This window comes from Vicia villosa, linkage group LG3 (genome assembly GCF_029867415.1).
Source record: "Vicia villosa cultivar HV-30 ecotype Madison, WI linkage group LG3, Vvil1.0, whole genome shotgun sequence".
NCBI classification, from domain to species: Eukaryota; Viridiplantae; Streptophyta; class Magnoliopsida; order Fabales; family Fabaceae; genus Vicia; species Vicia villosa.
The window spans coordinates 113,426,780-113,445,550 of NC_081182.1; the positions used below are offsets into that span (position 1 = coordinate 113,426,780).

Below are 18,771 nucleotides of genomic sequence, written 5' to 3' on the forward strand. Positions count from 1 at the left end.
GTGTTGAGCTTGAGTATAAAAATGTGATGGGCAAGTTTTGGGGTATGATACATGGGGTGATGGCATGGAAGCTGAACTCAATCAGTACATGAGGAATGATACAGAGAACCAGGTCCCAATAGATTATGACAGCGGTCCCAAAGTTAAAGAGAGTCTTGATTATCAGTTTGGTTGTCTAGGTGAATGTCAAATTGAAGGGGACTATATGAGTAATCAGTCATTGCTTGAACTCATACTCAATCTAAGAATGTGTGTGTGTGTGTGTGTGTGTGTGTGTGTGTGTGTGTGTGTGTGAAACTAACCAAGATCCAAGGACTTGGTATATGATGTTAACTGAACCTCAAGTCAGTCATGAGCATGAAGGGAATGAAACTAACAAAGCTCTCTATGTCAAGAAGGGCTCGAGAAACTATGCCCAAGTTTGTATAAGTATCAAAGGGATGTTGGATAAAATGATCCAACATCTTATCAAACAGATACAATTAAGGGTTGAAAAGTCTCTAGGAGCAAGAGCGGAACAAATGGGACACTTAATTCTTCTTTGCCAAGGCAAGTGTGCGGAGAATGGTGAGCGGAGACTCAGTCTGGAAAATACCAGTCATAGAGGAATTTATGTCTCCTATCACCACAAAGGGTCTAAAGATGAAGAGGGAACAAGTAGTTATCAGAATCTGCTAAAATGTTGTGTTGAAGATCATCCTAACAATGCTGATAAAAACAATATTTCTGAAGAAGTTTATCTTCGGAAGATGATGTCTCTGGGTCCAGTGATGAGCATGAGTGTGTCACCTTTCCCATGGATGAAACTGGTGATACTCAAAAAATGGTGACTAAGGATAATGCTTCTCTAAATATCAACATTATCGTGTGACAACTCTAATACTTACAAGGATCCTAACCATCTCAACAGAGATACTTGGGTGATAAGGACTGTGACTCTATAACATGGTGATAATGAAAGGAAGCCTGCTATTAATTCTATGAAAGGACTTAATGATACTCATCTGAAGAAAAATCTTGAGGTAGGTATTCATGAAGAATTATAGCAATCACGTCAAGAATGGCATCTGCAAGTGAAAGAGCTAAAGATAATGGAGCTTCTACTGTGGCTGCTGGTGCATGACTGCTGGTCATGTGATTTTACTTTGCTTTGCATTTTGATTTTGTTTATTTTAGTCAAGATTTTGTAAGGGTAAAATTTCCAAGATATTCTTTAGTTTTCTTGCATAAAAATAAAGGCTGAACAGGTACCTTGCTTAGTTCTACTACCTTTGTCACTTTGTGGCTAAAAAGGGAGAGTAGAAGTTAGGTATGTAGGAGGGTGCTTGTATTGAGGGGGAGAATTTTTAGTTTTCTCAGGTGGTTTTGATGGTTTTGAGAGGGAGCTGATCTGAAGGTTCTATATGTTGTGTTGACCCCTAGTTGAAAGATTTTTCCGCTGTTGTGTTTCTGATGACATGTTTAGTTGGTTGTTTTAGCCAAAATGTGCCAAAAGGGGAGATTGTTGTTTCTCTAAGGTTGGCATGTATTTTGGTAAAACATATTGAGGGAGATCTTATTGAAATAAATGCAAGATGACCTAGCATTCAGACTTCAACATGTCAAATAAGATGTCACAACATGTCTGGCATGACACCCTGACTGCAGAAGTTGATCTGTCAAGTGAATCGGGCGTTTTTATCGTTACAGGAATCTCGTGTTTCAGCTATAGAATATTCAGAAAAATCAATTAGCTTATGTGTTATCCAAGATTGATTCAATCAAGATATTTCCAACTTCCTATTATTGGAGACAATATAGGAAAGTTTGGATTGAAGACCTATTTTCTTGGAGAACAAGTAGTAGATTTTTGGCAGCCTCTTTGCTGCATTTTGAAGCCCAGTCCAGTCGATGTTAATCTTATAAATAGAAGAGTTGTAACCTAGCTTTAGGTGGAACTAATGTTTTATGTTTTTAGGGTTAAAGGAATCCTTATTTGTGTTGTAAGTTCCATATGTGTGCATTCACAAACCTGTAGGTGCTGATTGTTATGTGATATCCGAAGTTGTTAAGCAAGGAGAGTATTTCATCCTCATAAGCTTTTAAGAATTGAGGATTGTGTGTCTTGGAAGAATGTCTTTCGTTTTTCTTTGTTCATATTATTTTGTCACAGGGTGTTGTGATTGAAGGGATTTGAAGAGGGCCTCATACCTAGGTGAGTTTTAGGTAGAAGTCATAGGAAGGATGGTGATTAAGTGAAAAGTTATAAACGGGGGAGTTTAACTCTAAATTGATACTATCGAATATTGATTTAGTCCCTGGCTTGGTAGCCCCCAGAGTAGGAAGGTTATTTCTGAACTGGGTAAACATATCATTGTGTTCTTTACTTTTTGCACTATTATTGTCGCTATTATCAACTTGTTCATAATTATTAAGTGCTCAGATATTGTTTCATGACATCTCATTCGACATCACATATCAGATACCAGAATTTCACTAGACTCCTTTTGTTGACCCTTCCCTTTATCCTTCTTAAGCAATGGAAATTTGGCTTATAGTGACCGGCTCTTCCACAATTATGGCATGAACCTTTAGATTTTTCTTTCTTATTTTCATCTTGATTGAGGTATTTGGTTGCCTTTTATAGTTGATGAGATTCTAATCGGAATGCTTCAATCCATTTTTCTTAAAGTGCTAATAGTACCTTCTAATAAACAGCTTCATTTCTTCGTCGTATAAACAATTGTCATCACTAGATCTACTATCATCTTGCTCTTTAACTTAGTACTTAGATCTAGAAGTCATAAGAACAATTGACTTCTTGTCTATCTCTTTTTCCTTGTTCTTATCTTTCTTAATATTCTTCTCATGCTTCTCTAAGCAAATGAGCTTTTGCTCATGTTCTTCAAACTTTTCAAACAAAGTAGTAATATCCAATGTCAGTAGATCATTAGCTTTCTTGATTGTGGTAACCTTCGATTTTCATTCCCTATTAAGACATCTGAAAAACTTTGTTAGTAGCAATTTCATTAGAAACGGGCTTACCAAGTGCATTCAAACAATTTATAAAACGAGTGAACCACTTTTGCATACCAACAATGATTTCACCATGCTTCACATGAAAGAGTTCAAACTCTTAATTCAAAGTATTAATTGTAGCTTGTTTGACCTCATCTGTGCCCCCATAGGCAACTTGCAATGAATCCCATATAGCTTTAGCGGTTGTACAATGAAAAATACAATAATATTCATCAACTCCTATAGAGGATAAGAGAACATACCTTACTTTCCAATCACACAACCATAATTTCCCATCATTCGTGTTCCATTGTGCTTCCGGTTTAAGTACAACAACACCTTCAGCATTGGTCACAGTAATTTGAAATGGACTTTTTTGGACGGTGTTCCATACTTTCCTATCAATTGAATTAAGATGAACACACATTCAATCCTTCTAATAACCATAGTTTTCTTCATTGAAAACGGACGCTCTAATGAATGCCGATATATATTCGAAATCCATAGTCTAATAGCTTATTTATAAGCACGAGTTAAACGGATGCTCGTCATACCACTTTTAGACGATAGACTACGATCTAAAGGGGGTGAATAGATGACTAATGAAATTCTCGTATTTAAAATTTGTTTCAAAAATTATTTAACTATGGCATGCATAAACAATCCTGAATCGACGGTCGTCTTAAAAGATATTTAAAAGATTAGATTTTTAAAAAATAAGTAAGGGAGGAAACTTTTTAAACAAAATCTCAGTATAAATATTTTTATGTGAAATTTAAAAGATTAAATTTTAAAAATTAATAAAAATGAAAATAAAAAACCATTTTTACATTTTCTTAGTTAGACCATGCTCCAGAAATTAGAATATTCGAACAACATTTTATATATAAAAAACGTAACATAACGAAGAAAGGAAGATATTTAAAAGATAAAATGCCCTTACTAATTTCTTAGTTAGACCGCTCCAGAAATTAGAACATACGCATATTCAAGCAACACTTCTACTATCTACTATCTACTATCTATCTATCTACTATCTACTATTCTACTTTCTACTATTCTACTATCTACTATCTATTTCTACTATCTACTTCTACTATCTACTTTCTACTATCAAGCCTTCTACTATCTACTATTCTATTATATCTACTATATCTACTATATCAAGCCTTTACTAATCAATTGGCCAAACAACCCAAAATGCTCTTTCCTTTAAATTCATTTACACTACCAAATGGACAAAACAGTAATTAACAAAATAACCTACCACTTATCTACTCTCCAATCAATATTGGACACTTGGAACAACTAAAATTTCTACCATCCCTTTCAAATTTCAATTGCCTAATTTCCCCCTTTACTCTCTCTTCCTCCTCACTTTCGTTCTTTCTCTCTCTCGTCTTTTCTTCTCTCTCCTCATCCCCCTTTGTCCAGTAAAGCAATCACATTCTCAAACTTTTTTGTTTTTTAGATCTGCACTTGGAGCATTTAGATGTCGTGTTTTTTATGCTAATGTATCATACGGCCGTATCCATTCAGAGTTTTAGCGACACTTATTGCTTTTTTTCTTTGATTTGTGTAAATCCTTTAACTTATATAGATATGGTTGGGTGGCGCACATCCTCTATAAGAAGGGAAATCAAACTTGGTATGGTGAATATGATGAATTTTCTTCCTTGATTATATCTTTTTTCATATTGAAGGTCTCAAAAGTCGAAGTAGAGAATGCAAATATGTTTGTGTTAAAAGTACCTAACACTTTGCATTTGTGCCGACGACCCCGCCAATCTTTGGATAGATACAAACATGTTGTTGATGTGAAATATTGCCCCCCCAGTTCCTTTCGGCGAACCTCAATTTCCTCCCGAGGCAGTGAAAGTGAAGGAGACTGCACAACATACACAGAATAGTGTAGAATTTCATGAAATTATGGAAGGTGATTACCATAACCAAAACTAACACAATATACTCTAATTTACATTTTGAGACATTGTTGTCTTATTGATAAAACCACTTGGTGTTCTAAACAAAGGAGATGATATGCAGATTACAGCGAGTAGGACGGAAAAAAGTTGATGTCAACTTTCACTCAGCAATTTGGCCTCTCTTTGCTCATAGTAACATCCATGTACTACATCATCTGAATCTTCTTTTCAAGTATGTTAATCTCACGGATATGGTTTATAACGTGTTGTCTTTGATTTTTTTTAATTTGCTTACACTTATGATTTTATGAATGAAAGCATCTCATATTATATGAAAAATTATTTATTTTTATTTTGGATTTCTCTTCACTGTATTCATTTTGGGACCTGACATGGATTATAACTTTTTGTTATGACTATTATATTTCTTTGTTTTGCTTCTGAAATACCCAAGTCATGGTGGGCATACTTGATATTTTTGAATACATATTTGTGTTTATGATTGCAGTTAATTGCTGCCAACTGAATGGTGTAAGTTGCTGCCAAGAAAATGAATACTCTTTCTTTTGTCGGAGCAACGGGTGCGGTGATTTCTTGGATCAACATCGGAAAAGGAAGTTCACGCAAGTTTCATACTATGATAACATGGCTTGGCGGCTAGGAGCACGGAGATGCTTATGCTGCTCTTGTCGTTGTTTGTGTTGCAGCCAGAAGATGCTTATGTCGTTTTTGCCTATAACTGCTACAAACAACTAACATAAGAGGAATCCACAATTTTATTGTTACTATTTAGTAAGTTAGTTTACTTAATCTTTATCAAATTTTTATACAGCTTCATGTTTTCTATATCAACTTCATTTTTCATGATGCATGTATTATTATTTAGATCAATCCTTATTTGACATACAAGGAACGAGTGGAATCTCAACCATTAATATGAAGTGCATGTTTTATCGATAGTGGAATATTATTGGTTGTGGCATTTATTATTGGCTTTGGATTTTTATTTGACTGCAGGTATAAAAAAGTAGGGAATTATGATGAATTGTCCAATGTAGACGTTTTTATCAATATTATGGATCCCATGAAATAACTTTCATTGATTATTAGAGAATTGTTAAGAAATGTGGTTAGGCCTAACTCAACCTTACAAAATCGGCTTGTAGGGTGAGGATTGTCCCACTTATAAGGACATGTTAAGGCCATATATTGTCCCATGTGGGACTCTTAACATACCCCCTCACGCCCAGGACTAGACAATTGGAGCGTGGAAATAAATGGTGGGTGGTCCACCGGATCTTAAAACGAGACTCTTATACCATGTTACCATGTTAAGAAATGTGGTTGGGCCTAACTCATCCCTACAAAAGCGGCTTGTAGGGTGAGGATTGTCCCCACTTATAAAGACATGTTCATGCTTGTCCGTGTGGGACTCTTAACACACCCCCTCACGCCCAGGACTAGACAACTGGAGCATGGAAATAATTAAATGGTGGGTGGCCCGATAGCGGAAACCATAGAAGGTGGCCCACCGGATCTTAAAACGAGACTCTTATACCATGTTAAGAAATGTGGTTGGGCCTAACTCATTCCTACAAAACCGGCCTGCAGGGTGAGGATTGTCCTCACTTATAAGGACATGTTCATGTCATATATTGTCCGATGTGGGACTCTAACAAGAATACTATCTACTTTTCTATTTTGTTAGGATCAGTGGTTTCGGTTGAGGGATTGTTGCAGAGAAAATGGTAGAAAGGAATTTGGAAAATTGAGCTACACTGTGTTAGTGACTATTTTATAGAAGGTTCTAACTGATATAATTTGATTAGTTTATTTGTGTTGTTCTTAAGACACCTATTGCAAATATTGATCATTTGACAATGAAATTATCAAAGCTAGATGCTCCTAAAGTTGAGTGAATTCTAGATTGCTACAATGTTAAGTTGTTTGGTTTTATTAATTCGAAATAAGTTGAGTGAATTCTAGATTGCTTTAGTTGCTTGGTTTTATTAATTGGAAATCCCTGATTGTTGGTTAATAAGGAAAATTTAATGTATAATATTATGAGAGCTGGTTAATCATTTTCTTGTCTTTTGTATGAGATGTTATAGTGAGATTTGAATTGTATGTGATGTCAAGACCATATGCGTATCATCAACCAGTATTAATGACCGTAACACATTTGATTTTAGATTGGAATTTAATGACTCTTGTTTGAAAAAGATAATAAAAGGCCAAGAGCTTTCTCTTAAAATTTGTCATAATTATATAGCTTATTAAATATTTTATTAACAGGCCTGCCATACATATGTATTTATAAAAATGTCTTTATGTAGTAATATACTTTTGATATTTTTAGTTTGTTGTTAATAATTTATAAGATAAAACAACCAGGGGAAAGTATATTACCGACGTGTAGGATATATATATATATATATATATATATATATATATATATATATATATATATATATATATATATATATATATATATATATATATATATATATATATATATATATATATGGGGACGACTCAAGTGAGAACACTTGGTTATTATGAGAAATGAGAACAATGAATCACAATCATTAAATTTTGATTTGTTTATTTTTAATGAATTTGATTGGTTTCTCTTTTATGTTGATTTCAAATAAATATTAAAGATCATAGAAAGACAAACCAATCCAGACCATTAAAATAAACAAATCAAAATTTAATGGTTGTGATTCATTGTTCTCATTTCTCATACTAACTAAGTGTTCTCACTTGAGTCGTCCCCTATATATATATATATATATATATATATATATATATATATATATATATATATATATATATATATGAGGAGGGTTATATTGACTCCAAGAGTAAGTGTTCAACACTTACTCCAAATCATAACCATTGATTATCATTAATCCAACGGTTTTAATTAAAGTTTTATATAAAAAAATATTTCCAAAAATAATTAGATTAAATGATCAATTAAAACCGTTAAATTAATGAAAATCAATGGTTATGATTTGGAGTAAGTGTTGAACACTTACTCTTGGAGTCAATATAACCCTCCTCTATATATATATATATATATATATATATATATATATATATATATATATATATATATATATATATATATATATATAATGATTTTTTTTTAGAATAATGTACACATTTAAATTGAAATGTGAGTAATTAAGAGAAATATTATCGATCAATTTAAATGATATATGACTTAGTTTTAGTTTTTTTTTTAATGTTGATCACTTTTAGGGAAAAATAAGTGATCACAGAGGATTTAATATTTTACCATAAATTAAGAAAAGCATCATGAAGTTTGAAAGAAATCAGTGTGTCACATTTTTGTTGTGTTATTACTTTGGAGAGCTGTAGTTTGTCTGCATTATCACTTTTGAGTGTAATTTTGTTCCTTAATTTCTATTTGTTGTTTCATGTCTATTTCTTTCATAGCCTCTATATAGGATTTTAATTAGTTTTATATTATAGGTAATTACATGAACAATACTTTGACTCTGTTTGGTAAGACATATTTTTGAACTTATAGTTTATGTCTTATTTCTTGTAAGCTCATATGATAATTTAGACCCATTTGATAACGGTTTTTTCATCACGAGCCTATAACTTATTTTACTAACTTATAGCTTATTTTTCAGACGTTATTTCAAATAGCATTTTAACTTATGTCTTATAACTTTTTTTTTCTTTTTCTATCTTTATTATTTTAATTAAAATCCATTTTTAACCCTTATAATTTATTTTAATTTAAAATAAAATAATTATATATTAAATCTCTTTTACGTCATTTTGCATTTATAAGTTAATTGAACCGCTAATTTTATCAAACACTTCAATTAACTTATAAGCTATCAGTCTCAATCATCCGCTATAAGCTATAAGCTATCAATCATCAGCCATTAGTCATAAGCTATAAGCTATCAGCTAACTTATCAGTCAACCGCTATTTTTACAAAACAGTGTCTTAAAACGTAATAATTCAATATTTTTATCATATTTTTTATTTATTATCATTAAAAATATATTTTATCAAATTGAATAATACTACATAGTCATTCAAACAACTAACATTTTATCTTACGGGTCATTATCAAATTATTATCTTTATTTGAAGATAAAATTCTTATTTTCTTTTTCCATATCACAGTTTTTTATTATTATTTAAAACAATTGAATTTATATAACAATTATTTATTTTACAATTATGTAATTTTATTTAAATTCACATGTGTATCTAAATACATCATTTGTCAAGTTTACAATTATATTTTGTATAATCATATTATTTATTATTATTTGTTATGATATTTTGATTTCATAAATTTTTTGCTTGGTTTTATTAATTGTAAATACATATTACATAAGAGAATAAATTATAACCATTAAAATATGTATTTACAATTAAATTATTTTGATTTCAGAATTTAAAAGTTTCAATTCATTATAATTTAGTTATTAAATCTCGTTACAAAATATAAACTATCTTACTTGTAATTTAAAAGTTTCAATTCATTATAATTTAGTTATTAAATCTCATTACAAAATATAAATTATCTTGCTTGTAATTGACCTATCTTAAATCTTTATTGTGGATCATTATTTTAACTTAGAATCTAATTTTCATATTACTAATATCTTATTAGTAAAACTTTTTTTTTTGTAAATGGTTAATTTCCATTTTACATATGCAATTTGGTCAAACTTATTTATATTTTTCATATCATTCAAAAAATACTATACCACAAATAATGCACTCGAATGACAGCACGGGTCTCTGACTAGTTATTAATAAAAAAATGTAACATAAAGAAGAAGGAAGATATTTGTGCTGTTAAGAATGTTAATGCAGACACGATGTGAAAAATCGAGACAAATTGGTCAACTCAACCGGTCAAACTGAAAATTTGAGAAACAACCTGTCTAAAGTGATTATTAGGCCATCATGTAACCAAACCGGTGAAAACCAGTACAAATCAACCAAAACCGGAAACAATCGATGATCTAGGGATTTTGCAAACAAAAGGATTATATGACTAAGTCATCCGATTTTATCCGAGATATACAATTTGACTATTGAGACCGGATTATATGACTAAGTCTTCTGATTTTACCCGAGTCACTTATGCCATTCAATCGGTGGTTTCTGGTTCGACCACCAACTGTTTGACTGTGCCGGGTTGATGGCCGAGCCAGGTTTTAAAACATTGGTTGCAACCTAGGGAGCATATGATATACATGAACAGCAATGGATGGCATTAAATCTTCTCGCTATTCTCACTAATATTATCAGGTGATTTGAGGCATTATCATATCTCAATTAAAACACCATACTTTAACAAAGGAAAGCACAAAGATATCAACACTTAAAAAGATCTGCAATTACAAATCATAAACTTTCAAGACCTTAATAAATTCCATGTCATTGGCAAAGCATCAAGAACAATCGAAGAAACCAGGTTATATATATGATATGTTTCATGGCACACATTCAGAAACATAAACAAAAGGGAAACAGCTCCCGAGTTGAGTATTTTCATAACTAACAAATATTTGACCAGAAGATATGACAGCAACCAAGACCACTATACCAATCACAGATAATAGCATGCACAAGCCTGAGCAACCACCCTTAGGGCACATATTTGATCAGAAGATATATGACAACAACCAAGACCACTATACCAATCACAGATAATAGCATGCACAAGCATGAGCAACCACCCTTGGTGCGTTTGTTTAAAATTGCCAAGTTCTTCTGCACTCTCTGTTAACACAAAAGAAACAGAGAAAGTTAGTTCAATGGTTAAAACTTGAATGGGTAAGACAACAACTTAATCATTTGAAATTATATCAGAAGGATCTAAAGCATTAAAAAATAACCCATCACCTTCTTTAAGAAAAGATGACAGTTATAGATTTACTTAAATTATATCTCCGGATAAAAAAGTAACATCATTAGCAGATATCCCCACAGATCGTTGTATATAAGGCATACAACAATGTAACTATATACTTTTCTATTCAAAATACCGTACCACAATAAAGACCAACTAACCAAAAATATTGTACATCTATTTGAAATGTTAAATTGGTGAGTACTTGGGGTATCTTAATTCAGACAAAATACCTATCAAAATTAAGGAACTTAGAAACTAAGTAAATGAACATTATAGAATTCACAGAAGGTTCTACATGATATAGACTAATTAGGCATATCGTGTTTTTCCAAACTCAAAGTTTAATTCTCGTATATGCCAAAACAAGAACTATGGTTCCAATATGAAAGTTGTGCAAAGATATTACCCTCAACCGAGAATCCGTGACATCTACATGTTCGTCCAAGTCATCCTAGCAGGAAAAGAAATAAAGGATTCAATTTTCAGAAGAATAAAAAATGGACCGCAAAAATTGAGCATGGAAAATTAACATAGGAGGGGAACATACAATGAGTCTAGTGTGTAGAGTCAGCTCTTCATTCACTGCCAACGCAATATGTTTCGTACTTAATACAGTTTCCTCCAATTTCTCAAGGCCCTCATCTTGCTCTGCTCGAAAACAGTTTCCCAAATCATTATTAAAAGCACAATCTACAAGTAATATAGTTCAATGTTCACACAATTCAAAATTAAGTGACCTTTCATAACTTGCCGTTGCAGACCAACAAGTTTATTGTTATCCAAGCCAACAGTTCTGCTCATTGCATCTGGTTTTATTTCTGGCCCAAGTAAACTATCCCTATTTGCAAAGTTTGACATGTTCAACGTTGAAGCCATTTGGTTAACCTTTGACCTCAAATTTGCAAGGTTGTCCTTGCGACGATTCATCTCCTTCTCAGACCTGTTCATCATTGAAAAAGAAACGTTACAGCTCAGAAATAGACAGTGACTCTTATATTGATCACATTTTTTTATCAGTATTAGCACAAAAAGTTTTATACTACAATGATGTGAAAATGGTAAGGAGATAGATGTGGAAAACTTCACAAAACATTTTTCCAACAAAAAACATCAAATTACTACAGAACATTGAGTTCTGGTCCTCATTGCTCTGCTGTAATAGCGTAGCCCTGTCTTAATCAGGGTAAGCACCAGCTGAATACTCACTTTACAGGGACTCGTGACAAAAGGGATTGCAAGCTATCCAGTCTGGTCCCCAATATTGTTATCTTCCTTCTTATAGCAGATGCATGACGCTGTGTTTCTGGTCCAGATGAAGGAAATGAATTATGTTCAGAAATCATGCCACTGATATCATCAGCAAGTTTCATTGCTTCATTATATTCCTTCATCCATGAGTCTGAAGAAGATGCCATTGGCCTGAAATTAGATGAAAAAAGAAAGAAAAAAATAATGAGATCCACATTACGGTGATTATATAGAAGAAATCATAAATGGAAGTTCTATAATTATACTTGTTAGATTTTACATTGAATGACACCAAAAATGAAACAAGAGAAATATTCCATATAACAATAATTTTGAAAGTCCAAAAACCTTTTAGTAGTTTCCAGTAATATAAAGAACTATTCCACTTCACGTGTTTAACAACATAGGATAGGATGGATTCTACCAGGCTAGAGAAACTCATAAAACTGTAATTTGATATAGTAACATACTTAATAACTCCTACTAAGGATGATTTAATGTCAAGGGGTTGCAACCTACACAGTTGCCTCAAAACAGCCCTCCCTGCCGGCATACAATAGTGCACTAAAATCTAGGTTGTTAATCTCGGGAGCCGAACCCCTAAAATGTTATGACGGCGTAGCGGATAGCAGGATGACCGCTATTATGAAGACGAAAAAACAATGTACATAGTAAAACATAAATTCCAACAACGTACATAAATACTTAAAAATAGAAATTGCAATCGAATACATATCTCATCAAAATGAGTTCCCATCAAAATCAAATTATAAAAGTATTCCTGCACAACAGCATCATCATCCTCGTTGATATTAACCCCAGACATACACGCATCAGTAGCGTCTTGCTTTTTATCATAACTGTCTTCCAGTATATGTTTGATATCATCTGGTATGTTCTTGCAAGATTTTACTTCTTCCATTATCGCCAACTGGTGCTTATTAGCTCTTGTTATTCCTCCTGTTGATTGGTGTTCACAAAAATCACAAACAATTGTTTTCTTGCTCTGGTCCTTATAAGAGTTTCAGGGCCAACCAATATCAAGATTGTCAATAGATTTAAAATAATCTTTATTGTTGGAGGTTGGTGTTATTCTTACAATGACAGATGATGATGATGATGATGATGACATGGCTATCAAAAGAGAAACAAGACAAAGTAAACATAACAAAGGTTGTAGGAGTGAAACAGAGCAAGGAGAAGAGGCGGAGAAGAATAAAGAATCAAAAGAGAACGGGGCGGAGCAGATGCAAACAATGAAGAAGCAGAGGAGAACGGTGAAAAAAACAAATGAAAACGACGGAGGATGCAAAAGAGATAGTGGAAAACATCGCAGGAGAGAACGATGTAGAAAAAGGAAAAAAACGGTGCAGAAGGCAGGGGAGAATGATGTAGAAAAAGGAAAAAAAACGGTGGAACTAAAGAAAGAAGCATAACACATGGGGTTAAATATTAAACCAATAAAAGGGTGAGAAAGACCAACATAACGTTAAAAAATTAAAAACTACGTTTCAAAATATTATGGCTTACGATTTTGCCCAAAATTGAGAATAGCGGCCATCAAACCGCGATGGCACAGCTATTGCGCCGCCATGAAAGTGCTATTAGCTGCCACTATGACCCCTATCATCAATAGGGCTTTGCAGGCCAATAGCGTAGTGGTGAGGGGCTGGGCCGCTACGCCGCTATAGGGGGGTATTGACAACCTAAACTCAAATTATCAATATTATGATAACAAAGATACTGAAAAGTTACTGACACAATATTGTACATTATAACAATTGGCTACACTCTATAAACATAGATTGCAGTGTTGTCTATGGCAGATGGCAGTCCACGTGAGAAACTATTAATTGAAGCTTTCACTACAACTGAATTCCTAGCATATTAGAAAACAGAAAAGTTTTTCAGCATAGTTAGGAAAATATATGGCCAGCTAATATCTTGAAGAAAAGTCACAAATTCACAATGTATGTGTCAGCAACATTGATCCAAATAGCCTGAGAAGGTTCTTAGTTGTTGCAGTTCCCTATTAAGTGAGAGGAAAATTACAAACCTAGGAAAGCATGGTTGTTACCTAAATAGAGGGAAGAAAAACTATTCTGATCAAGTAGAAATTAATGGCTGATGAAAAAAGACAAATCAACAAAAGCTCCCTGATTTCTTGTCCGCAATTTTGACCCAACAAAGGAACGAAAATAACATTTTCAGGACACTTTAACAAAGGAATAAAGCAACAGCCAAGCCTTCTATATCAATATGTTCAAATCTAATACAACAACCAAGTCTTGTCACACTTAGTGGGGTCAGCTACATGGATCAACTTTCGCCAGAATATTCTATTCAAAACCATGCTTTTATCCAAATTGATAAATTCGAGATCTTTCCAAATAACTTCTCTTATAGTCTTTCTAGGTCTTCCTCTTTCTCTACTTGTTTGACTTCTCTCCATCCGATCTACTCTCCTTACCACAAAATCTACGAGTCTTCTCTCTACATGCCCAAACTACCTAAGTCTATTTTCCATCATCTTCTCTATTATAGGTGCTACCCCAACACTCTCTCTAATATTTTCATTTCTAGTTTTACCACACATCCAACGCAACATCCTCATCTCTGCTACATTTACATTATATTCTCATGTTGATTCTTAAGCGCCCAACATTCTGTCACGTACAACATCACAGGTCTTACCGCAGTCCAATAAAATTTTCCCTTCAGCTTGAGCGGTACCTTTGTGTCACAAAGAATCCTTGAAGCCCTCCTCCATTTCAGTCACCCAACTTAAATTCGATGGTTTACATCTCCTTCTATTACTCCATCATTTTGTATTGCAAAACCAAGATTCAAATGATTAGTAATAATTAAGGCATGTTTGGATTGACTTATATGAGTTCATCTATTGGCATAAGCATTTGAGAAATAAAGTTTGAGAGAATGAATGGCATAAGCATTTGTGAAAGAGTTTGGGAGAATTTATAGCATAAGTTGTTTTCAACTTATTTCCAAATACTCTATAACTTATGAAAATAGCTTATAGCCAATATAGCTAATATGAAAACAATTTGTTTTATTTTATATTTTGTTATGAAAATAGCATATACATAATCGCCTATACAATATACGCTTAACTAAGCTATTTATCCAAACAGTGCCTTAGAACATCTCCTACACTCCTTGAAACATTCCTATCTCTAAATCTAAACAAACCAAAAAGAAACAGAAGCAATTCATCATATAAACCTCCTCAACAACTGCCAGCTCCCACCCTTGACTCCCAACCACCAAGCCAATTTTTCATTTAACACCACTGCCACTGACAAACACCAGCATCCCCATACTTCTCACCCAAAATTAGTGCTGTTAAATAGAGGTGCTATAAGATAGAGGAATTCGAACAAATCATTATTCATAACATAAACAATGCAAAATTACAAAACTCACATCCATGAGATCCCCAAATAATCAACCACAATTAACATCAAAATCAGACTCACAAAAAAAAACACAAGTCACCGAAAACGAAAATCAAAACAAAAGAAAGTCAAACCCAGCCAACAAAAACGCGTAATTCAGCAGCTCCAGAATTACAATTCAGAAAGAAAAACTAAAAACAATTCAAAGAACAGATCGTAAAGAGGAATCAGATCAAATTTTACCTGTAAATTTAGGAGAAAATAACTTGGTCTGAATTAGGGTTTCGTAATTGAGATGAAAGAGGAACGATCTTTGATGAGACTGATCGATACGATGCCGTTTGATGAAGGTAACAAATAGAAGCGTAACGACGGCACCAGGAAGCGGCACCGTTAGTCTGACGCTGTCGTCGATTATGAAATAAAAATGGAACGAAAAAAGTCGTGGAACGCAGCGTCGTTTATGGTGTACTGTTATACTACCTTTGCGCTACGCCTACGCGGGTTATTTTGTTTGTTGTGTTGTATCTCTGACAGGTAAAAAGTGTGAGACTTGAAAAACTTGATGGGACTATTTTTCTAGTCATTTCAATTTATTATACAGTTTTCAAAATTAAATTAAATTATCTTTTTGTTAGGATTATTTTCAAATACAAAACAAATTGCAACCGGTTAGGATAAAATATTTTGCCTAGCAGGGTGGATCGGAGACGATTTTTACCTCCCCAAACCAAAATTCGAATTCTTAAAAATCTTTGTTCTCCGCCCCAAATCCTAACAGGGATAATTAAAACCCTAATCCGTCCCAAACAAGTTTGGGTTGGGTTCGAATATCCCCGCCCCGCCACCATCCATTTACTAAAATCAATTTTTTAATAGAATTTTTTTTTTACAAAATTAAAATATATTAGAAATAATAAAATAAAACAATTTTTTCGTACATACATTTCAAATACTTTAAATAATAAAGACAAATCAAATTATCAAAACATTAGCCACAAATTTAATAACATATCCCCAGATTTTTGTGAATTGGACCATGGCTTGTGTTACTTCTGTATCATACAAGTTCTCTCTTAATGGTGAACCCAGTGATGTTCTTAAAGCCAAGAGAGGGTTGCGACAGGGGGATCCTATATCCCCGCTGCTGTTTGTGCTGATCATGGAATACTTGTACAGGGTTCTTCAAACCCTCAAAGATGCCTCTGATTTCAGATTCCACCCCAAGTGTGCTAAGTTGAAGATTATAAATATTTGTTTTGCTGACGATATTTTGTTGTTTTCCAAGGCTGATGTTCCATCTATTAAGCTTATCATGAATAAAATTAGAGATTTCACTCAAGCCACAGGCCTTCAAATGAGTCAACCCAAGAATAAATTGTACTTTGGTGGAGTGGATATCCCTAACCAGAATTTGTTGATGCAGGAAACTGGTTTCCAAATAGGCAGCTTGCCCTTCAAGTATCTTGGTGTGTCGTTGGATAGTAAAACGCTTACTATTGCTAACTGCCAACCATTGATTGATAGGATGACTTGCAAACTTGCTCACTGGTGCAATAGGTTGTTAACCTATGTTGGCAGACTTCAATTAGTTAAGAGCATCCTGTTTGCTATTGCTAACTATTGGCTCCAAATATTTCCCTTGCCTAAGAGAATTATTGCCCATGTGGAGAGCCTTTGTAGGAGGTTTTTATGGATAGGTCGTGATACTGATAGCAGGAAAGCCCCTATTTCCTGGGAGAATGTTTGTAACCCTGTTGCTGATGGGGGGCTGAATGTTATTGACCTTGGAGTTTGGAATCGTGCTACCTTAGGCAAGATGCTCTGGGATCTTTGTCACAAGAAGGACATGTTGTGGATTAATTGGGTTAATCATTTCTATATGAAAAGAGATAACATCAGTACTTATATGCCAAAGCAAACAGCATCTTGGACCATCAAAGCCATGTTGAAGCATAAGGACTTTCTGTTGAACACTGCAGCGTGGCAAAGCTTTAATGTCACGGGAAGATACAAGACCAAGAGTATGTATTTGGATCTTAGGGGGGATAAACCTATTGTGCCCTAGAAGAATCTGCTCAGAGGAAATATTGCAAGACCTCGTACTATTTTTATGCTCTGAATGACTTGCCAAAGTTGCCTGCCTACCAAGGATAGATTAAACAAATTCGGTATTGGGACAGATGGAAAATGCTTCTTTTGTGGTAAACCTAGACCCTGTGACCACTTATTTTTTGTATGCATGGACACGAGTCGGATTTGGAGGCAGGCATTAGAATGGATGCATATAGTGCACACGCCTCAGGACTGGAAAGCTGAGTTGAATTGGATTATAGATGCCACTAGGGGCAAAAGCTGTAACACCCCAAATCTACCCAACAATGATATTAAAATCAGAGTATAAAAATTTCACAAATAACGCAAGAGATGTCACATTTCAACTTAGAATACAACATAGGCTTTTCTTCAAATTAAATCAACTCATAATACCACACCACAACTAAACCAAATTAAATAATATTATTACTAATATTATCTCCTCCAACATAATCAATTTTATTAATTCTCCGATTAACTGACTAACTAATCCAATTTTTAACTTAATAATTCCGAACGACATATCAATCCAATTAGCCTCTTAAAATAAAAATCGGCGAATCCAATTACTCCGATGCATGTTAGAACAAGATTTGTTCTGATCAATATTCTTAGTTTTGATGATAACAAGGATATGAATTTTGTGTGAGATAATGTGGTACTCTAATACATTGCAATTTCCCTTTCAGGAAATATATAAAGAGTATGCACAAATCAGCGCTCAGAAGCTTTGTCTCAGAAGGTTCAGCATGCAACATCAGATCAGGGTCTGGCAAGACATCAGAAGATGGTCAAGGCAGAATCAGAACATGGGTCTATGGAAGCATCAGAAGAACTTGAGATCAGAAGCAGAAGCACTGAAGTTCTCATGGTATCACGCTCAGAAGCACTTCAAGGTCAGAAGACAAGAAGATGCTATGCACCAAGTTGTTTGACTCTGATGATATTCAAAATATTATATTCAAACATCAGATCAGAAGAAAGTACAGGTGGCAGGCTACGCTGACTGACAAAAGGAACGTTGGAAGCTATTAAAGGCAACGTCAGTAGACACAGCGTGAACAAGGCTCGAGGTAGTTGACAAAAGCGTGAAACATTAAATGCAAAGCTGTACGGAACACGCAAAGCATTAAATGCGCTCAACGGTCATCTTCTCCA

At 33.9% G+C, this 18,771-nt stretch overlaps 1 protein-coding gene across 1 annotated transcript; it reads right to left on the bottom strand.

The window, feature by feature from the left end:
• Positions 1–10,359: 10,359 nt before the first annotated feature.
• LOC131662355 (syntaxin-52-like) lies at positions 10,360–16,066 on the bottom strand. Its single transcript, XM_058932123.1, has 6 exons — positions 15,760–16,066; positions 12,059–12,271; positions 11,590–11,792; positions 11,400–11,500; positions 11,259–11,303; positions 10,360–10,719 (listed from the first exon to the last, which is right to left on the bottom strand). The coding sequence occupies exons 2-6, from the start codon at positions 12,265–12,267 to the stop codon at positions 10,585–10,587; spliced, it is 693 nt and encodes a 230-aa protein (XP_058788106.1). The 5' UTR covers positions 12,268–12,271; positions 15,760–16,066; the 3' UTR covers positions 10,360–10,584.
• Positions 16,067–18,771: the final 2,705 nt, after the last annotated feature.